The 23,900-nt window shown below is 43.8% G+C and overlaps 1 protein-coding gene across 1 annotated transcript in view; it reads right to left on the bottom strand.

The window, feature by feature from the left end:
* The window catches only part of TTYH2 (tweety family member 2), a 59,061-nt gene extending 35,927 nt beyond the window's left edge, over positions 1-23,134 (bottom strand). The window contains exons 1-2 of the mRNA XM_063456336.1: positions 22,920-23,134; positions 10,159-10,331 (exon numbers count right to left, since the gene is read on the bottom strand). Of these exons, the coding sequence (XP_063312406.1) occupies positions 10,159-10,331; positions 22,920-23,048 (302 nt within the window). The 5' untranslated portion in view covers positions 23,049-23,134. The remainder of the gene's footprint in view (positions 1-10,158; positions 10,332-22,919) is intronic.
* Between the last annotated feature and the right edge of the window lie 766 nt (positions 23,135-23,900).

Here is a 23,900-nt window from a genome sequence, read left to right on the forward strand (position 1 = left end):
ACGTGCGCTCGGCGAGCAGCATCCTCCCAGCCTCGGATGCCGCCCACGTCTTCCTCTACGTCCCCCAGCGGCAGCATGCATGACGCTGCACGCTGGGAGACCGCCCAATTTATTAAACGCCGGGGTCAGCCACCTGACCCGGCGTTAAAGGCACAGTGCCTCAATCACAGTGGGAGGTCTAGATATCTCCCACATGTGATTGGATAATTTCCAATCAGAATTAACAATCAGAATTAACCTTATGATTTAAATACTTACCTTTCCTGTTCCTCCCTGCCCTGTTGTGGTCTTTGCTTGCTAGTATTGCTTCTGAACTTGTGCTTCTGGTTACGTACTCTCTGGCTTGTTTATCTGACTTTGTGACTTTCTCCTACCCTTTGACCTCGGCTTGTTTCTCGTTATTCTGTCTTCTGGTTCCCCTTACTCGGCTTGTCTCCTGACTATTCTTTGTGTGCTTAGCCTGGCCACTCTAAGGTCCGGTACTGCACCTTTTCTGTGTGTGTGTTAGCTTGTTTGGTTCCCGGAATCGTGACACTCTAAAATATATCGCACCACAGAAATATCTGGAGTGCTTTCAGAGACCATGTCATTCATAATTTGACAACATGCAACTAACTGGAGGTAGACTACAATTCCCATTATCCTCTATGAGGAATGGGTTGTATTTGAGATAGTCCATCTGAAGCTGGTTGACGAAGAAACAGCACTTTTATTTTTTACATTTCTTATATAAAGAAGGGAGACATTGGGGGAGAGCAGTAGGATACATTAGTACATGTGTTACATAATAGTCCAGCACACGTTCTGGTCAGGTAACTCCATTCGTAGAATAGAACAAACCCAGAATGTACAGGAACACATGCCAATAAACTGATACAGCACTCAGAATAAGACATACGACGAAAAACAAAACCATTCAAGAATTATTTGTGAAAAAGACTGTTTGCCAACAATCCCAGAGACTTGGCGTTGGTCACAAACCACTACATTTCAAGACCCCTTCGAAGGAGGAGAACGAGGAAACATTAAAAAGGAGCAGTACAGGACTTTAACAGCGTCTGGAGTGCTGTAAATTCCTTAACTCTGACCTTAAATATCCCTCCAGACAGAGCAGGGACACGCTGGGGGCATTCAAGGTTTAGACGTGAACTGCCACGAACCACTGATAAAAAAAAAAAACTAAACAGACCTTTTCATTAAATCTCCACAATATTTCACTGTGGTTACATCCAGAATATACTGAAACCTAGACTGAGCCCGGTGACACCCCCTGAATCATTCTCCTCTCCCCCACCCCCCATTCCTAGATTGTAAGCTCTTGTGCATAATTCTCTTGGTGCTCTCTTTCCTAGACAGAGTTATTGACTAAAGTGAATTTAAAATTTGAAGTAAAAATAGTTGAAATTCACATTGAATAGCTGACGATCCCCATTTTAGTGCGATAAATATGCCATGGATTGCACCCCATCTCCTTCCAGCTATGCAGTACTTTGATGCTTTTATAAATAAACAGGAAACAATCTAATTTATTGGAGCTCCCAATGGGATCGTCTGGAACTTGTCCTCAATCAAACCCAATTAAAGCACTCCAACAATTAACTCTTCTAGCGCCAGAAAACAAATACTGCACCTGTGTTATTCAGAAGGAGAGGGGAGAAACGTACTTAGTTGGCAGCAGATTGCCATAGCGGAATTAACTGCCAGTGACACATCGAAAGATACAACGCAGCCCCCCAGGCTATACAGAGATACGTTTTATCAAGGCAGAGTCTAGCTCCTCGTACTATGGGAGAATCTGAGTATTGCTGCCCAGCAAACCTTTCTAATTGCATTACGTGAACAGGTATATCTACCAGACCCACGGGTCGAAATGACTGAAATCCAGCATCACCGACGAATGATTGTAAATTCGCTCATTTCATTTCTTAAAGCGGTGATTTGGGCAATCCGTATGTTGAGACCGGTAGAGCCAACAGTAACTACATCCCCCACAATGCTCTGCAATCTTGGAGAAAGTCTGCAATACGAAATAAGTCCATCGATGGATTGAGAAATACTTGGACAGCAATCTTAAAGGACAAGTGTATTAATGGAGTGGAAATAAAAGGGAAATAACATACACACACACAATTAAGAGACGGAGACGCTCTGACCCAGTTGTGTAGCCATCACTATTTGGTTCTTTACAAAGTCACTCAGATCTTTTCGTTTGCCCTTTTTTCCTGCTTCCAACACAACTTTAAGACCTGACCGTTTACCTCCTGCCTAATATATCGTACCCCGTGACAGGTGTCATTGTAACAATATAATCAATGTGATTCACTTCACCTGGCAGTGGGTTTAATGTTCTGGCTATAATATATTAACTACTGCTGCTATTCCCAATAAAGCAGACTATGGAGTTATTTAGACCCCCTGAATATTTTACTAGTTCCCATCACTAGAGAACAGAAGGACGTTTCTCATACCTGCCCCAAGCAAAGCCTGAGAAGCGATATGGACCTGGTAACCAGAAGCAATTCTCAGTTTTTTTTGGCACAGTAAGGTTTAGGGAATTTTTCACTCTCTGCTGTCTATTTCGATTTTAACCCCTCTCCGTTCTCTTCCCAGCCAGATAATGAAGAGTTCTTTGTTCAGCCAGGAATACATGTTGCTATTTAAAGGCACGGCTGTTAAAAACCAGCCCGAGGTTTTGTTATATAACAGGATTGTACCAGCAGCCCTATTTCAGAATCCAAGAACAATCCTCGCACTGCCTCGCTCATTAGCCACTGTCACTTTTCTATTTCTAGCATTTTGCACAGCAATTTTTTTTTTTTTAGAAATTATACATTTTAAATAGCAAAACTAAATTCTAAATGAAAACAAAAAATAAAAAAACAACCAACAACACAACAACGAGGACTGAAAGAAAGCCATTATTAATGGTCTGCAGGAGTTCCTATTTGGTCTACATTATACCTACTCCCAATTCTTACTTGGGGTTTCGAGTATTTAGTTGAAGTTTTACGATCCATGCAGAGAGAGGGGTGTGTGTGTGTGTGTGTGTGTATGTATTATATATTGTGCACAAGAGGGGAGGTTACATGTGTTAAAGGTTATGTAAACAGTCTTCTAGCGGCTGAATGATAGGAGTTACAGTCCAGAGCATCTCAAAAGCAGGTAGGTTCTAATGCTAAGTCCCCACTATCACCTCCGATGGGTTAAGTGTGGCATACGCAGAGCATTTCACGCTTACGCTCTGCTCTGCTTTTTAATGACCTCATCTTTTTAACACAATGACTTAGAGAGCCCTTAAGCCCCTATACCAAACAACGCCATTTTAACCTCAGTTGTCCTAAGCACAGCTAGGTGTGGGAATGTGGTGAATGAAGGGGAATGTACGTTAATCTCTGTGAAGAACACCCACACACTTTGAAGATAAAATGAGGAAGTTTAGATTAAATTAAGGAAGAGATTTAAATTTACGCTTCCGTAATAGGGGAAACATGCAAACTATAGCAAACTATAGACAGCGAGAGACAAAGACAGGAAGCAGGCAAGCCATGGAATCTGCGCGAGCGGGAGAGGGGTGTGCTGATGAACAGACGGTGCCATAATCAATTTAGGATAAAATGAGGATTCTGGCATTTCCTTTGATGCTGAACAGAATTCTAACAGAGATATTTTTAGGTGACCGTGACTGAGCAGTTGAATCAAAGAAGGTTAACAGGTAAAAGCTTAAAAGGGTAATTAACCAGAATATATGGAGAGTTGAGGAACATGCACGTCCGTGCTCAGACAGAATTATTTTTTTATTCTTTATTTAGGAGCCAATAAAGAGGTGAAACTGTAGATCTCTATATAAAAGTCCCATGAATACCGGCCACCTTTGACTCCCATGGGACACATTGTGTTAAGCTCTGCACAACGTTACTAGTTCATTGAACACCATGACAATAAAAAAAGGGAAATCATATACTGTGTGCTAGGTATATACTGCCTTTTACTGGCTGTATGGCTGTACAGATATCATGTTCTGTGCTAGCCATCATCACAATATATTGTAACCCTCCCTGTTGTATATATAGGACAGGAAAGCGGCAAAATAGGGCTATAGGGAGCAGCCATTTATATTTTCTGACTAGATAACCGTAGTGGTTACTAGGAAACTGCTTTAAAATAAAGTGATAGACGATTATTGCTCTGTGTTACCAGTGACGTCCAACCTGTGCATTATTTTGTAAGCATGGTAACACGCGCATGTCTTGAAACCTTGGCTCTGTATGTTATGGTAACACGCGCATGTCTTGAAACCTTGGCTCTGTATGTTATGGTAACACGCGCATGTCTTGAAACCTTGGCTCTGTATGTTATGGTAACACGCGCATGTCTTGAAACCTTGGCTCCGTATGTTATGGTAACACGCGCATGTCTTGAAACCTTGGCTCCGTATGTTATGGTAACACGCGCATGTCTTGAAACCTTGGCTCCGTATGTTATGGTAACACGCGCATGTCTTGAAACCTTGGCTCCGTATGTTATGGTAACACGCGCATGTCTTGAAACCTTGGCTCCGTATGTTATGGTAACACGCGCATGTCTTGAAACCTTGGCTCCGTATGTTATGGTAACACGCGCATGTCTTGAAACCTTGGCTCCGTATGTTATGGTAACACGCGCATGTCTTGAAACCTTGGCTCCGTATGTTATGGTAACACGCGCATGTCTTGAAACCTTGGCTCCGTATGTTATGGTAACACGCGCATGTCTTGAAACCTTGGCTCCGTATGTTATGGTAACACGCGCATGTCTTGAAACCGTGGCTCTGGATGTTATGGTAACACGCGCATGTCTTGAAACCGTGGCTCTGTATGTTATGGTAACACGCGCATGTCTTGAAACCTTGGCTCTGTATGTTATGGTAACACGCGCATGTCTTGAAACCTTGGCTCTGTATGTTATGGTAACACGCGCATGTCTTGAAACCTTGGCTCTGTATGTTATGGTAACACGCGCATGTCTTGAAACCTTGGCTCTGTATGTTATGGTAACACGCGCATGTCTTGAAACCTTGGCTCTGTATGTTATGGTAACACGCGCATGTCTTGAAACCTTGGCTCTGTATGTTATGGTAACACGCGCATGTCTTGAAACCTTGGCTCTGTATGTTATGGTAACACGCGCATGTCTTGAAACCTTGGCTCTGTATGTTATGGTAACACGCGCATGTCTTGAAACCTTGGCTCTGTATGTTATGGTAACACGCGCATGTCTTGAAACCTTGGCTCTGTATGTTATGGTAACACGCGCATGTCTTGAAACCTTGGCTCTGTATGTTATGGTAACACGCGCATGTCTTGAAACCTTGGCTCTGTATGTTATGGTAACACGCGCATGTCTTGAAACCTTGGCTCTGTATGTTATGGTAACACGCGCATGTCTTGAAACCTTGGCTCTGTATGTTATGGTAACACGCGCATGTCTTGAAACCTTGGCTCTGTATGTTATGGTAACACGCGCATGTCTTGAAACCTTGGCTCTGTATGTTATGGTAACACGCGCATGTCTTGAAACCTTGGCTCTGTATGTTATGGTAACACGCGCATGTCTTGAAACCTTGGCTCTGTATGTTATGGTAACACACGCATGTCTTGAAACCTTGGCTCTGTATGTTATGGTAACACACGCATGTCTTGAAACCTTGGCTCTGTATGTTATGGTAACACACGCATGTCTTGAAACCTTGGCTCTGTATGTTATGGTAACACACGCATGTCTTGAAACCTTGGCTCTGTATGTTATGGTAACACACGCATGTCTTGAAACCTTGGCTCTGTATGTTATGGTAACACACGCATGTCTTGAAACCTTGGCTCTGTATGTTATGGTAACACACGCATGTCTTGAAACCTTGGCTCTGTATGTTATGGTAACACACGCATGTCTTGAAACCTTGGCTCTGTATGTTATGGTAACACACGCATGTCTTGAAACCTTGGCTCTGTATGTTATGGTAACACACGCATGTCTTGAAACCTTGGCTCTGTATGTTATGGTAACACACGCATGTCTTGAAACCTTGGCTCTGTATGTTATGGTAACACACGCATGTCTTGAAACCTTGGCTCTGTATGTTATGGTAACACACGCATGTCTTGAAACCTTGGCTCTGTATGTTATGGTAACACACGCATGTCTTGAAACCTTGGCTCTGTATGTTATGGTAACACACGCATGTCTTGAAACCTTGGTTCTGTATGTTATGGTATTACCTGCATGTCTTGAAACCTTGGCTCTGTATGTTATGGTATTACACGCATGTCTTGAAACCTTGGTTCTGTATGTTATGGTATTACACGCATGTCTTGAAACCTTGGTTCTGTATGTTATGGTATTACACGCATGTCTTGAAACCTTGGTTCTGTATGTTATGGTATTACACGCATGTCTTGAAACCTTGGTTCTGTATGTTATGGTATTACACGCATGTCTTGAAACCTTGGCTCTGTATGTTATGGTATTACACGCATGTCTTGAAACCTTGGCTCTGTATGTTATGGCATTACACGCATGTCTTGAAACCTTGGTTCTGTATGTTATGGTATTACACGCATGTCTTGAAACCTTGGCTCTGTATGTTATGGTATTACACGCATGTCTTGAAACCTTGGCTCTGTATGTTATGGCATTACACGCATGTCTTGAAACCTTGGCTCTGTATGTTATGGTATTACACGCATGTCTTGAAACCTTGGCTCTGTATGTTATAGTATTACACGCATGTCTTGAAACCTTGGTTCTGTATGTTATGGTAACACACGCATGTCTTGAAACCTTGGTTCTGTATGTTATGGTATTAAACGCATGTCTTGAAACCTTGGCTCTGTATGTTATGGCATTACACGCATGTCTTGAAACCTTGGCTCTGTATGTTATGGCATTACACGCATGTCTTGAAACCTTGGCTCTGTATGTTATGGCATTACACGCATGTCTTGAAACCTTGGCTCTGTATGTTATGGCATTACACGCATGTCTTGAAACCTTGGCTCTGTATGTTATGGTATTACACGCATGTCTTGAAACCTTGGCTCTGTATGTTATGGTATTACACGCATGTCTTGAAACCTTGGCTCTGTATGTTATGGTATTACACGCATGTGAAATCTTCTGGACAATGAGACGCCATTTCTGTCACCGTTACAAAGTAACAAAATAAACATCGATAAAGGGAAAAAAAACATGTATTTTATGAAGGATTTGACATCTGTCTCCTAATACAGAGCGTGTTTATTAAAATAGACATTAATAGTGAGATTTATTTTCTTTCAATGCTGTTGGGACAAAGTTACAGGAAAGTCTAGGGTTTTAGAATTAATGGGACACTCAAGGATGGGGTACATAATGGCTACTGGTTTTAGAAGGCATCTTTCAGTAGCCAGTCTGTTTCTAATCAGACATAGTTACAATACTAAAGGGAAAACACCCATCATTCCAGGAGAGGTGTTCCTAGGGCAGCACTCTAAACAGATGGACAAGACTCATCTTTTCCAAAGTGTGACACTGGGGGGACCTAGAGGGACTGACGCACAAGCAATAGATCACGCCTGTACAGCCAGGGATATATAATCTTAGCTGGCGCTGGTAGATAGCAAATTACACCAAAATGCTAATCACCACTATATTGTGAAAAAAACATGATGGCAGGGTGTTATCACTGCTCCACATGCAAGCAGCAGAGATTTCTGTGACTCCTGCTGTAATGCTGACCTGCCACTTCCCCTTCACATCCTCCCGATCCCACCGCGCAGATCAGCAATTCACGGCTGGCCCGGATTATAGACACAATCCTCTAGCTAAAGCTCTGGAGAGAGCAAAATCTAATCAAAGTGATTCATGGGCCCAGGCTGAAACCCCTGCTGTGCGCAGGAAACTCCAGCAACATGAAGGGGCAGGAAAATGCTAAACGCCGTGACGTCATCAAAACGCCAAACAGCAATGCAAAGGCTTCCAGGAGAAATAAGACAACTTGCATGTTCCAACAAAACATCAGGGAACGTATTGCACCAGACACCTGGGCCGTCTGGAGAGCTAGAGTCATATTTTGGTTATGCCAATTTAGGGTCCAGTGCAGCCAGCTTTCAAATAAATAGTGATATCAGTCTTGTTATTTAGGCCCACGGCAAACCCTTTCAGCTGTATTCAGCATGACCCTAAATATTAACTCCCCCCATAGAAGTACTGGAGGACAATAAAGAGAAGAAAGGAAGGAGGGAGGGAGAGTTATCAAAGCTTATTCCATTAATAGGTTGGGGGAGAGGGGGATCTATATGTATTGGACCAGTGAAGGCTCTAAGGAGAAAGTAACAATGAAAAGAAGAGATGTCCTACTTTTAATACTTCTAAGGATGAAAGAATAGCGGGTAACAAATTAGTGTAGAGGGAGCATTACACGTATACAGCTGGTAAGGTATATGTACAAACGAGCTAAGGTCCAACTAGACAGACACACAATGTGTCTAAAAAATCCAAATAATGTCAGAACCCCTAGTTCCACACACTCCCAGTGTGTATACTAGCGGCTAGTAGGGCATCCTCTCCTTTTCATTGTTACTCTCTCCTTAAGGCCTTCACTGGTCCAATATTTCCTCCCCCCCTCCCCCCCCCTTTCATTGTTATGGACAGGGGCTGGTAGATTAGCTCCAAGAACAGGCCCACCGTTACTCTCACTGAGGATGGAGGATGACCCACAGGTATCTGTGGGTCATCCCCCATCCTCAGGGAGAGTAACAGGTACCTGTGGGTCGTCCCCCATCCTCAGGGAGAGTAACAGGTACCTGTGGGTCATCCCCCATCCTCAGTGAGAGTAACAGGTACCTGTGGGTCATCCCCCATCCTCAGTGAGAGTAACAGGTACCTGTGGGTCATCCCCCATCCTCAGGGAGAGTAACAGGTACCTGTGGGTCATCCCCCATCCTCAGGGAGAGTAACAGGTACCTGTGGGTCATCCCCCATCCTCAGTGAGAGTAACAGGTACCTGTGGGTCATCCCCCATCCTCAGTGAGAGTAACAGGTACCTGTGGGTCATCCCCCATCCTCAGTGAGAGTAACAGGTACCTGTGGGTCATCCCCCATCCTCAGGGAGAGTAACAGGTACCTGTGGGTCATCCCCCATCCTCAGGGAGAGTAACAGGTACCTGTGGGTCATCCCCCATCCTCAGTGAGAGTAACAGGTACCTGTGGGTCATCCCCCATCCTCAGTGAGAGTAACAGGTACCTGTGGGTCATCCCCCATCCTCAGTGAGAGTAACGGTGGGCCTGTTCTTGGAGCTAATCTACCAGTCCCTTATCTTTTGGGGCTCCTGGATCAGATCCTTTTTCCTTATTATTACCTCTTATATTATTCCATTAATAGCCAGGAACAGAAGGAGTGAAAACAGGATCCACAAACAGAAGTTCTGCCTTTGGCTCCGAGTGATGTAACCGTTTACTGGTAATGTTGCCCACTGACTTGCCACTTGTGTCCTGTGACCTGGGTCCCCGCTGGAAGCCGAGAATCCAAAATGGCAGGTGACAAGTACCCGAATTATGCAGCTTTGCAGAAACTGAAAGATGACTGCGCTGGCCATTCATTGTCTGAGAGCATCAGATGACCGCTCTCAGCGAATGAATGCAACTCTGTGCACAGGAATTCACACATAATTCGGCCTGGCTGACATCTCAATGTCGCTGCCGGTGGTGGAGTTACACATATGGTAGCAAAGTGGTTAAACTCGATATGGGCAAAGTTTAAAAGCAAAACACGGCACATACAGACTCCAGCCACTGTGACCACTTCAAAACACAGAAGTGGTCGTGGTGTTTGAGTAACCCTTTACACTTTCACCCTTGCCTATAATTTCCCTTTAATTAAATTTTTTTTTTTTATTAAATGTGAATTTAGAATTAAGTTGACTAATTAGAAAAGCAGGGTTTATTCATGAAACTGAATTGTGGAGGACTATCAAAGGGATTACAACCTACAGGCCAAAGTAGTCAAAAATGGAAACTCTCCCGCTCAGCTACTTCTTCCCAGAATGCAATAGTCTTCCTAGTTCTCCATTTAGTGAACTGATCAGGCATGTCCCCGGTACCTGATATTACAGAAGGTTGGGGTACACTTTATGGGACTCTCACCAGCAGAGCAGGCCAGAGATGGCGGCCGTCCACGTAATGCAGCAGGAGCTGATATTCTTGGTCTCAGTCTGTTCGTCTTTCTTGCAGCAGCAGAAACAGACCAGACAGACTGTCAGGAAGAGGAGGTTGATGGCGGCACAAAGAGCAAATGCCAACGCCCAGAACAGCAATGTCTGCAGGGGGAGAACGAGAGATACATTGTTATGGACAGCAATGAGTGGAGGGGGAGATATACATTGTTATGGACAGCAATGACTGGAGGGGGAGATATACATTGTTATGGACAGCAATGACTGGAGGGGGAGATATACATTGTTATGGACAGCAATGACTGGAGGGGGAGATATACATTGTTATGGACAGCAATGACTGGAGGGGGAGATATACATTGTTATGGACAGCAATGACTGGAGGGGGAGAGAGACATTGTTATGGACAGCAATGACTGGAGGGGGAGAGAGACATTGTTATGGACAGCAATGACTGGAGGGGAGAGAGACATTGTTATGGACAGCAATGACTGGAGGGGAGAGAGACATTGTTATGGACAGCAATGACTGGAGGGGAGAGAGACATTGTTATGGACAGTAATGACTGGAGGGGGAGATATACATTGTTATGGACAGTAATGACTGAGGGGGAGAGATACATTGTTATGGACAGTAATGACTGAAGGGGGAGAGATACATTGTTATGGACAGTAATGACTGAAGGGGGAGAGATACATTGTTATGGACAGTAATGACTGAAGGGGGAGAGATACATTGTTATGGACAGTAATGACTGAAGGGGGAGAGATACATTGTTATGGACAGTAATGACTGAAGGGGGAGAGATACATTGTTATGGACAGTAATGACTGAAGGGGGAGAGATACATTGTTATGGACAGTAATGACTGAAGGGGGAGAGATACATTGTTATGGACAGTAATGACTGAGGGGGAGAGATACATGGTTATGGATGGTTATGGACAGTAATGACTGAGGGGGAGAGATACATTGTTGTGGACAGTAATGACTGAAGGGGGAGAGAGACATTGTTGTGGACAGTAATGACTGAAGGGGGAGAGAGACATTGTTGTGGACAGTAATGACTGAGGGGGAGAGATACATTGTTATGGACAGTAATGACTGAAGGGGGAGAGATACATTGTTATGGACAGTAATGACTGAGGGGGAGATACATTGTTATGGACAGTAATGACTGAAGGGGGAGAGATACATTGTTATGGACAGTAATGACTGAAGGGGGAGAGATACATTGTTATGGACAGTAATGACTGGAGGGGAGAGATACATTGTTATGGACAGTAATGACTTGAGGGGTGAGATACATTGTTATGGTCGGACAGCAATAACTTGAGATTGAGAGTAAGACATACATTGTTATAGACAACGTTAGGACCTAGAACACCCCTTGTACTTTCCCATCCAAGTTCTGTAATCACTATATTATAGCAAACAGTACCCCGCTAATTAATCATCAGATCAGTATACACTACACTAGATGGTCAGCGGGTATATTTCAACAAGAAAATCCTGAATAAATCACTTCCCCATCTGTGTCTAAACTACAACAAGATGAATGTCTATTCCAGGTGTCTCTGGGCACCACAAAGTGTTAATGAGAAACTCAAAAACAAATCTATCTCGCTCTGTGGACGACTAGAGACACACATTTATATAATTGGAACCCAAATTCCACAACCCTGTGCTTCTCCATAGTGTTCCTAGTTTATCCGTATATAACAGAGCTCCACAGTAATGTGCAGTGTGTATCACAGAGCTCCAGAGCAATAAAACGCACAGTAATGTGCAGTGTGTATCACAGAGCTCCACAGCAATAAAACGCACAGTAATGTGCAGTCTGTATCACAGAGCTCCAGAGCAATAAGACTTACAGGAATGTGTATTTAAACTGCAGCATCTGTTCATTATATCTCTGTTTAACATGTGGTTACAAAATGCTGAATGCCCGAGGCTGGCAGAGAATTAAAGGGCTCTCTAACAGCTGGACAGGGCGAGCTCCTATGTCTGTAACAGGGAGCACACTGCCTGCTATTAAAAACACATCCTACGCTGGCTTGCTCTGTGCGATTTCAGTTAGTCCAATGTGAGGATTTGGTCCTGTGACCTGAATCCCACCACCCCACCCCCTCGTGACATGCAAAATCCAGATCTTGTGATGTCTGTGGGAATAAGAAAAGGGGGGGGGGGGTGATACATGTAGCCTTTTATGTTTTGGAAGAATTTCAATATCCCCCTCCTGCTTCCTGTTCCTAAAACCCCCTCTATGTTCCTAATAAGATGCCACAGAGTGTCTTGTTGTATCCGGTGGTCCCCATAGCCATGAGATGACAAGATAACTCCTCTGTGTTACTGCTAATCATGCAGGCACCAAACGGTTAACTCCGCTTTAAATCTGGTCTTCGATGACCAATACAGATTAATCAGAACCACACGTCTCCACTTCCTATTTTAGTGGTTTCTAAGGAAAACAACTGGCCCACACATGTTTTCCTGCGACTTAGAGTGACTTTATCAAGGAAAACCTGACAGATTTCATCATCGTTCGTGTTAATCCCCTAATAATGTGATGGAAATGTGCTAGTTCAAAGGTCCAGAAATGATATATATTAATATCTCTGTTCTCATCACTGGCAAAACGTATGAAAATATATTTTAAGCAAAGCCCATCAACCAGTATAAAGATGGGTCTTTCATTAAACAGCCTGAAATGCAATTACGGCACCTTTATCTTTAGGACATTGGGAAGGGGGGGGGGGCGTCAACTCAAGTGTATGTTTTCTGCTAAAGATTCCCCTTCCTGTCCCAGACATGACCTCGAAGTCAAAGCTAAACCTATTCTTATTGAGACATATTGTTTCCAATACATACTGACTTTTATATAAAGTGTTTCCAATATGTACTGCGGCATCCAACCGGCCAGTATCAGTAAAAGTCATGATTAAATCCAAAATGTGCGCTGAAATTGACAAACTGTATATTTGAATTTTTTTTTGCCAAACTGGAGAAAAAACTAACTATAACTATCACAGCTCAGCGCAGCAGTTATGTTGCCAAGTGTCTCTGGCTGCCTTCCTCTGGTTTATTGTCAAAACATTTACAAGTGTGATGATAACAAAACGCATCTCTTCCCAGCACCCAGAGACCGCCCCCTGCCAAGTCGCACTGATAACGAAGAATTTACTTCCGCGTTTTCAATGTCGACTTCATTCAACCTTGACAGTGTTAAAGGCTGAGAGCGCTGAGGGCGGGTCACCGAGCTGCAGTGGATATGCTGTTTATAATGTCCTCTGTCATACGGTTTAAGCCCCAGAATTTATTACAGAATGATCAGCTATAGTAAAGGAAAGCATTTATATCAAGGATGTTGGCTTTTTTGCCCCCCCATGTTAAGCAGATCTTTAATTTATAGACTATTTTGCAGCAGAGGCGATTTCTGCTCATTGTAAGTCCACAGAAGGCCAGGAAGACTGATCTAAGTAATAAATATTAATAGCATTAAATGAGGGATCGCTGTGAGCTCATTAGGGTCCATTACCAGTGCTCAGAGGGTCTGCCTACACATTAGGACACCATTAACTGTGTACTCAATGCTCTTCACATGGACGAATTAAAGCCCCATGAAGCCCTCTTCAGTTTAACACCTTCAGCAATACAAGCCAGTATCATTCACCGCCATTTTTTTAAAGAGACACACACCTTCCAGGTAGCTAATCCCTAAATACATGCGGTGTGTAGAGGCTAGAAAGAAACCATCTACATCTCCATGCTTCGAGGATCCAGCACATTGACTGGTACCCGGGTAACCTCTGCATAATGCTGGGCACTACATGAAAAGTGATGCTCTGAAGCATTCACAAGCAGCAGGAGGGAAATTATTTAAGCTTTTCCTGTGTGATCCCAACCTGGTTAAACAATTTATTTTCCTCCTCATATTACAATACAGCACTTTGATGTAAAGCACAGAGAGTATGGCAGCCCTGACCTGACAGCCTGCGCAGCTCAGATATAGCTCAACCTACCTACCTGCAGATAGCCACAAGGTTAAAAGGACACTGCAGGCATTATATTCATTCCATCTCAGTGAAGTGGTTACAGTGCCCGGAGTCCCGTGGCCCTTCATTCAGTGTTAAACCATTTTTAGGCAGTTTAACACTGAATAAGGGTCCCTGGCTTCCCATAGTTCCGCCCCCACTGAAGGTGTGGTTAAAGCACAGATTACTTCCTTCTAACCATACCAATTCATACCAGCAATGGGCGTTGTGATAGGCTGAAAGTTATCAGCTGACATTCTCAGCCCATCACAGGTCACTCGTCAGGAAACGGTCCTTTAAACGGTCTGATGCTGTGGGGTGTCAAAACGTCAATTAGACACCATAACGTAATGACTTGTGCAGAATAAACCTCCAAAACTGTGTTTCAACGTAAACGGACCTGTAAGTGCACCCCTTACCTTTTTATCTTTTCACACATGCAAGGATATCACCCAGGCACTTTAATACACAATACCGAGAGTGAGTTCTGTGTGTGTGTGTGTGTGTGTGTATATATATATATATATATATATATATATATATATCATATCTCTCAGATAAAGGCAATTCTCTTCACTCAGGCTCCAACACTCCACAAACTGAAAAAGGTAAAATGCTGGGTGTCAAACGAATAAATAGAAATATAAAGTATGGTAGTCTGCACTCATAGCGCTTATTTCCGACACTATAGTAAACTGAACAACTTTAGCTTAATGAAGCAGTTTTGGTGTATAGAACATGCCCGTGCAGCCTCACTACTCAATCATCTGCCATTTAGGAGTTAAATCCCTTTGTTTATGAACCCTAGTCACACCTCCCTGCATGTGACTTGCACAGCCTTCCATAAACACTTCCTGTAAAGAGAGCCCTATTTAGGCTTTCTTTATTGCAAGTTCTGTTTAATTAAGATTTTCTTATCCCCTGCTATGTTAATAGCTTGCTAGACCCTGCAAGAGCCTCCTGTATGTGATTAAAGTTCAATTTAGAGATTGAGATCCAATTATTTAAGGTAAATTACATCTGTTTGAAAGTGAAACCAGTTTTTTTTTTTTCATGCAGGCTCTGTCAATCATAGCCAGGGGAGGTGTGGCTAGGGCTGCATAAACAGAAACAAAGTGATTTAACTCCTAAATGACAGTGAATTGAGCAGTGAAATTGCAGGGGAATGATCTATAAACTAAAACTGCTTTATTTAGCTAAAGTAATTTAGGTGACTATAGTTTTCCTTTAAGAAGTGCACATGGTAAAGTGCATATGGTGATGCAAGAGGTCGACGTTTCAGTCCCAGTGTGGGACTCTCCTCAGGAAAGCTTACACTATAGTCACCAAAACAACGTTAGCTTAATGAAGCAGTTTTAGTGTATAGATCATGTCCCTGCAGTCTCACTGCTCAAATCTCTGCCATTTAGGAGTTAAATACCTTTTGTTTCTGTCCATGCAGCCCTAGTCACACCTCCCCTGGCTGTGACTCCCACACCATACATTAAAAAAAAAAAATCACTTTCATTTAGATGTAACTTACTTTAAAAGTTCTAATTGCCTGCCTTCTCTCTTAAGTGTGCGTTAATCATACACAGAATGCTTCTGTGGGGTCTAGTAAGCTATTAACAGTGCAGGGGATAATACATTTTAAGTTAAATAGAATTCGCATTGAAGGAAGTATAAACATTAGCGCACTATTTACAGGAAGTGTTTAGGAAGGCTGTGCAAGTCACATGCAGGGAGGTGTGACTAGGGTTCATAAACAAAGTGAAATAACTCCTAAATGGCAGAGAATTGAGCAGCGACACTGTAGGGAAATTATCTATACACCAAAACTGCTTCAATAAGCTAAAGTTGTTTTGGTGACTATAGTGTCCCTTTAACTATGAGGAAATAAACGCTACTTTTAACCAAGACCTGAATGCAGACTACCATAATTATACATATATATACATACACACACACCAATTTTAGCCAGCACTCCTGGGATTTCTTTCAATAATCTTCTTTAATATATATCCCCAAAAATACATAGGGAAAAATCGACGTTTCAGTTCTGCATGAGAACGTTCATCAGGACATGTTAGTTTGATTGACACACAAGGAATACAAGGTGTCACTTTAAAAGAGAGAGAATACATTTGCTGCTGAGGTGAGTGGCTGCCCAGGACTTTGATCTGATTCATTCACAGTTGAATCAAACTTTATTGATACAATCAGATCCTTCCAGACATTTGGCATTTGTCCTGACACTGTCCCAATACCAGTCTGGGATCTCGTGTCCAACACACAACAATGAAATAATTTAACAAGAGACAGGGCGACTGGTGGTTCTGCAGGTCCTGCTGGGCATCACGGGGAGCAAGACCTTTCAGTAACTATCAGTCATTAAGGGAACATTTCACAATACTGCAGCTTTAAATAGCAACACGTACAGTACGAGATGTTAAAACACTGATTGCAGAGGTATTAAAATCAGGACTGTCTCTGTAACTCCAGGACACCCAGTTGCGTAACTTAAAGATAAAGTTGTAGGCAAATCTCTGTCAGTTTTTTAACATTCATAAAGTACTGATTTTAATTAAACAAATTTTCCTTTCATCTAACAGAATTATTTTTTAAATGGTTTAAATTGGAGACAATGTTTCACAGAATGATTCCTAGATAAAGATAAAAGTCGGTATCATATAGAAATCAAAATGTGAACAGAGTGTGGGGGATGGGGATGCCGCTGCATCACAAGGTATGCAATGGTGTCAAAATTAGCTCCGTTATCTATATATAATGTAATTAACACAGAGAAGAAAAAAAGCTATTGAATGAGCTCACTGTAAGCTGGGAATTGGAGAATTTTTCTATTCCTGGTAACTCGTTGGATCCAAACTATTGTGAGGTCACAGGACAAGGGACACAAAGGTAACCAATATGTGAATAGCCGTTCTTATACCGGTGCTGTACAGAAAGCCATATCTGAATGCACTCGTTATGATGGGCCTGCCCCATATGTCCGAGACCTCAACATTATTGGAGATTCTGGGACTTCCCAGGATTGGTCAGATGACAATGACTAGGAGTTCACTATGTAACTAAGAATAAGACAGACCCACAGGTAGCCTTGTTTTAGTTATCCATAACATTACTAATGTCACCAATTTGTTCCCCAATCAGCACAAGCCCCAGGCCAAACACCTAAAGATCATTAGACAACATTGTTTTCCTCTACTCTAATAATCATAAAATAAACAAACTGTATTCCTAGCGCACCTCCCTCTACTGTAATGTAGCCTGTAAAGTGCTATATAAATTTAATATACATACACTGTATACCTACTGCACCTCCCTCTACTGTAATGCAACCTGTAAAGCGCTGAGTACACCTGTTAGCACTATATAAATATAATATACATACACTGTATACCTACTGCACTTACTGTACCTCCCTCTACTGTAATATAACCTGTAACGTGCTGAGTACACCTGTTAGCACTATATAAATATAATATACATACACTGTATACCTACTGCACTTACTGTACCTCCCTCTACTGTAATGTAACCTGTAAAGTACTGAGTACACCTGTTAGCGCTATATAAATATAATATAAATACACTGTATACCTACTGCACCTACTGTACCTCCCTCTACTGTAATGTAACCTTTAAAGTGCTGAGTACACCTGTTAGGGCTATATAAATGAAATATACATACACTGTATACCTACTGCACTTACTGTACCTCCCTATACTGTAATGTAACCTGTAAAGTGCTGAGTACACCTGTTAGCACTATATAAATATAATATACATACACTGTATACCTACTGTACCTCCCTCTACTGTAATGTAACCTTTAAAGTGCTGAGTATACCTGTTAGGGCTATATAAATATAATATACATACACTGTATACCTACTGCACTTACTGTACCTCCCTCTACTGTAATATAACCTGTAACGTGCTGAGTACACCTGTTAGCACTATATAAATATAATATACATACACTGTATACCTACTGCACTTACTGTACCTCCCTCTACTGTAATGTAACCTGTAAAGTGCTGAGTACACCTGTTAGTGCTATATAAATATAATATACATACACTGTATACCTACTGCACTTACTGTACCTCCCTCTACTGTAATGTAACCTGTAACGTGCTGAGCACACCTGTTAGCGCTATATAAATAAAATATACATACACTGTATACCTACTGCACTTACTGTACCTCCCACTACTGTAATGTAACCTGTAAAGTGCTGAGTACACCTGTTAGCGCTATATAAATAAAATATACATACACTGTATACCTACTGCACTTACTGTACCTCCCTCTACTGTAATGTAACCTGTAAAGTGCTGAGTACACCTGTTAGCGCTATATAAATATAATATACATACACTGTATACCTACTGCACTTACTGTACCTCCCTCTACTGTAATGTAACCTGTAAAGTGCTGAGTACACCTGTTAGCGCTATATAAATATAATATACATACACTGTATACCTACTGCACTTACTGTACCTCCCTCTACTGTAATGTAACCTGTAAAGTGCTATATAAATAAAATATACATACACTGTATTCCTACTGCACTTACTGTACCTCCCTCTACTGTAATGTAACCTTCCCTTACTATAAAGTAATAGGCTCACCGGTTACGTTTAGAATAATCAAAGAAAAGAAAAAGTTACCTGCGCTCTCTCTTTAATCCCTATGTATATTTAGACAAATGAAGGTCATTTAGTTGCTCCAATGGCCATTGGAGGGAATGCCCGCCTGCCAACGTCAAGGCAGACCCCCCTAAGCGGGTCCTAACACTGACCCTTCAGCCTGCTTCCTTGAGCTTCTGGCAAAGATATCTCTAATGAGACAGAGAGGGGTATTTTTTATATACACCTCTATATATTTATTAACCCTTAATAGGGAACACATGGGATGGGCGGCAGCATTGTAACCAGGCTGTGTGATACAAAGTAAATACAAATACAAAAAGAGAAGTCCTGCGCTCACTCCCATCACTACTGGGCCGGCAGCAATGACTACAGTACACATCAGCCCCAATATATAGTAAAAAAACAGAAGAAAGTTACCTGCGCTCTCTCCTTAATCCCTATGTATATTTAGACATCCCATAATGTTTACATTAATTTTAGATTGTAGTCTTGGATGGGCTGAGCCCTCTTCACTTACTGTAACCGCACGTCAAACATGCTTTGTTAGAATTGTTTGTCTTGTTTTGCCAATTTACAGTCCTGCAGAATGTGTCGGCGTTATAGATATAGTTGTAATTATGAGAAGAGAAATTGAAGTTTTCTTCCGGTTTATCATTCTCTATGACATTAATGATGAGCATGGCATTTTGGGTTATTCATTTACTAAAATTCAGAGCTTAGCGAATACTCCTGCAAATGGTTTTAACTCTTTTGGTGAAATATTGTGGACATGTTGGGCTATGGGACCATTGTGTGGGATTGAGGCACTTCATTCTCACAGATCTTGTATCACGTAATAGAGGTTTAACAAAGAATAATAATAACATACATAGCAAACAAAACAGTGATAATGCAATGAGTGTAAAATAATACAGGGCAAGGGAAAAGGACAAAAATGGAAATCAGCCATGTATAGTGCTCAGATAACACCCCACTCACTGAGGGCACGGTGCTGGGGTGCACACACTCACTGGGGGGATGAAGGGTGACTGACCTGCTAGTAGCCTGGGGTAGTTAGGTAGGTAAGTGTGTACAGACCTGCTGGTAGCCCAGGTCCCTGGTTGGTTAGTAAGGTAGGTAGATGCCCAGGGTAGTTAGGTAGGTACTGACCTGCTGGTAGCCCGGGTCCCTAGTTGGTTAGTAAGGTAGGTAGGTAGGTGCCCAGGGTAGTTAAGGAGGTACTGACCTGCTGGTAGCCCGGGTCCCTGGTTGGTTAGTAAGGTAGGTAGGTGCCCAGGGTAGTTAGGGAGGTACTGACCTGCTAGTAGCCCGGGTCCCTGGTTGGTTAGTAAGGTAGGTAGGTGCCAAGGGTAGTTCGTTAGGTACTGACCTGATGGTAGCCCGGGTCCCTGGTTGGTTAGTTAGGTAGGTACTGACCTGCTGGTCTCCCGGGTTGGTTAGTTAGGTAGGTGCCCAGGGTAGTTAGGGAGGTACTGACCTGCTGGTAGCCCGGGTCCCTGGTTGGTTAGTTAGGTAGGTGCCCAGGGTAGTTAGGGAGGTACTGACCTGTAGGTAGCCCGGGTCCCTGGTTGGTTAGTAAGGTAGGTAGGTGCCCAGGGTAGTTAGGGAGGTACAGACCTGCTGGTAGCCCAGGTCCCTGGTTGGTTAGTAAGGTAGGTAGGTAGGTGCCCAGGGTAGTTAGGTAGGTACTCACCTGCTGGTAGCCCGGGTCCCGGGATTGGTTAGTTAGTTAGGTAGGTACTGACCTGCTGGTAGCCCGGGTCCCTAGTTGGTTAGTAAGGTAGGTAGGTAGGTGCCCAGGGTAGTTAGGTAGGTACTCACCTGCTGGTAGCCCGGGTCCCGGGATTGGTTAGTTAGTTAGGTAGGTACTGACCTGCTGGTAGCCCGGGTGCCTGGTTGGTTAGTTAGGTGGCCAGGGTAGTTAGAGAGGTACTGACCTGCTGGTAGCCCGGGTCCCTGGTTGGTTAGTTAGTTAGGTGCCCAGGGTGGTTAGGGAGGTACTGACCTGCTGGTAGCCCGGGTCCCTGGTTGGTTAGTTAGGTAGGTACCCAGGGTAGTTAGGTAGGTACTGACCTGCTGGTAGCCCGGGTTCCTGGTTGGTTAGTTAGGTAGGTGCCCAGGGTGTTTAGGGAGGTACTGACCTGCTGGTAGCCCGGGTCCCTGCTTGGTTAGTTAGGTAGGTAGGTACCCAGGGTGGTTAGGTAGGTACTGACCTGCTGGTAGTCCGGGTTCCTGGTTGGTTAGTAAGGTAGGTAGGTGCCCAGGGTAGTTAGGGAGGTACTGACCTGCTGGTAGCCCGGGTCCCTGGTTGGTTAGTTAGGTAGGTGCCCAGGGTGGTTAGGTAGGTACTGACCTGCTGGTAGCCCGGGTCCCTGGTTGGTTAGTTAGGTAGGTAGGTGCCCAGGTAGGTACTGACCTGCTGGTAGCCCGGGTCCCTGGTTGGTTAGTTAGGTAGGTGCCCAGGGTGGTTAGGTAGGTACTGACCTGCTGGTATCCCGGGTCCTTGGTTGGTTAGTTAGGTAGGTGCCCAGGGTGGTTAGGTAGGTACTGACCTGCTGGTAGCCCGGGTCCCTGGTTGGTTAGTTAGGTAGGTAGGTACCCAGGGTGGTTAGGTAGGTACTGACCTGCTGGTATCCCGGGTCTCTGGTTGGTTAGTTAGGTCGGTAGGTGCCCAGGGTGGTTAGGTAGGTACTGACCTGCTGGTAGCCCGGGTCCCTGGTTGGTTAGTTAGGTCGGTAGGTGCCCAGGGTGGTTAGGTAGGTACTGACCTGCTGGTATCCCGGGTCCCTGGTTGGTTAGTTAGGTCGGTAGGTGCCCAGGGTGGTTAGGTAGGTACTGACCTGCTGGTATCCCGGGTCCCTGGTTGGTTAGTTAGGTCGGTAGGTGCCCAGGGTGGTTAGGTAGGTACTGACCTGCTGGTAGCCCGGGTCCCTGGTTGGTTAGTTAGGTAGGTGCCCAGGTAGGTACTGACCTGCTGGTAGCCCGGGTCCCTGGTTGGTTAGTTAGGTAGGTGCCCAGGGTGGTTAGGTAGGTACTGACCTGCTGGTATCCCGGGTCCCTGGTTGGTTAGTTAGGTCGGTAGGTGCCCAGGGTGGTTAGGTAGGTACTGACCTGCTGGTAGCCCGGGTCCCTGGTTGGTTAGTTAGGTAGGTACCCAGGGTGGTTAGGTAGGTACTGACCTGCTGGTATCCCGGGTCCCTGGTTGGTTAGTTAGGTCGGTAGGTGCCCAGGGTGGTTAGGTAGGTACTGACCTGCTGGTATCCCGGGTCCCTGGTTGGTTAGTTAGGTAGGTACCCAGAGTGGTTAGGTAGGTACTGACCTGCTGGTAGCCCGGGTCCCTGGTTGGATAGTTAGGTAGGTAGGTAGGTAGGTGCCCAGGTAGGTACTGACCTGCTGGTATCCCGGGTCCCTGGTTGGTTAGTTAGGTCGGTAGGTGCCCAGGGTGGTTAGGTAGGTACTGACCTGCTGGTATCCCGGGTCCCTGGTTGGTTAGTTAGGTCGGTAGGTGCCCAGGGTGGTTAGGTAGGTACTGACCTGCTGGTAGCCCGGGTCCCTGGTTGGTTAGTTAGGTCGGTAGGTGCCCAGGGTGGTTAGGTAGGTACTGACCTGCTGGTATCCCGGGTCCCTGGTTGGTTAGTTAGGTCGGTAGGTGCCCAGGGTGGTTAGGTAGGTACTGACCTGCTGGTATCCCGGGTCCCTGGTTGGTTAGTTAGGTCGGTAGGTGCCCAGGGTGGTTAGGTAGGTACTGACCTGCTGGTATCCCGGGTCCCTGGTTGGTTAGTTAGGTCGGTAGGTGCCCAGGGTGGTTAGGTAGGTACTGACCTGCTGGTATCCCGGGTCCCTGGTTGGTTAGTTAGGTCGGTAGGTGCCCAGGGTGGTTAGGTAGGTACTGACCTGCTGGTAGCCCGGGTCCCTGGTTGGTTAGTTAGGTCGGTAGGTGCCCAGGGTGGTTAGGGAGGTACTGACCTGCTGGTAGCCCAGGTCCCTGGTTGGTTAGTCAGGTCGGTAGGTGCCCAGGGTGGTTAGGTAGGTACTGACCTGCTGGTAGCCCGGGTCCCGGGGTTGGAAGTCGTTGCCCCGGGGTTGGAAGGTGAGGTCCAGGTGGGGCAGTTCGTGCAGCCAATAAACCCACCAGGGAGCGATGTATTCCACCCGAGCCGCCGCCATATCCCCCCACCGCCCGGACCGTCCGTCCGCTCACTCAGCGAACACTGAGAGCACTGCCCGGGAGCGCGCACCGCGTGCACAGGGAGTCCGACTGAGACCGGGAGCGGGCGCTGAGACCGGGAGCGCGCATTGTGGAACTCTCAGGGGGCTGGGTGTATTGTGTGTATTGTGTATTATATATATAGTGTGTATTATATATAGTGTGTATTATTTAGTGTGTATTATATATATAGTGTGTGTTATATAGTGTGTATTATATATAGTGTGTGTGTTATATATATAGTGTGTGTTATATAGTGTGTATTATATATAGTGTGTGTGTTATATATATAGTGTGTGTTATATAGTGTGTATTATATATAGTGTGTGTATTATATATAGTGTGTGTATTATATATATAGTGTGTGTTATATAGTGTGTATTATATAGTGTGTATTATATATATAGTGTGTGTTATATAGTGTGTATTATATAGTGTGTGTATTATATATAGTGTGTGTATTATATATAGTGTGTGTATTATATATATAGTGTGTGTTATATAGTGTGTATTATATATAGTGTGTGTGTTATATATATAGTGTGTGTTATATAGTGTGTATTATATATAGTGTGTGTTATATAGTGTGTATTATATAGTGTGTGTATTATATATAGTGTGTGTATTATATATAGTGTGTGTATTATATATATAGTGTGTGTTATATAGTGTGTATTATATATAGTGTGTGTTATATAGTGTGTATTATATATAGTGTGTGTTATATAGTGTGTATTATATAGTGTGTATTATATATAGTGTGTGTATTATATATATAGTGTGTGTTATATAGTGTGTGTTATATAGTGTGT

This window comes from Pelobates fuscus, chromosome 5 (assembly GCF_036172605.1).
Source record: "Pelobates fuscus isolate aPelFus1 chromosome 5, aPelFus1.pri, whole genome shotgun sequence".
Classification (NCBI taxonomy): Eukaryota; Metazoa; Chordata; class Amphibia; order Anura; family Pelobatidae; genus Pelobates; species Pelobates fuscus.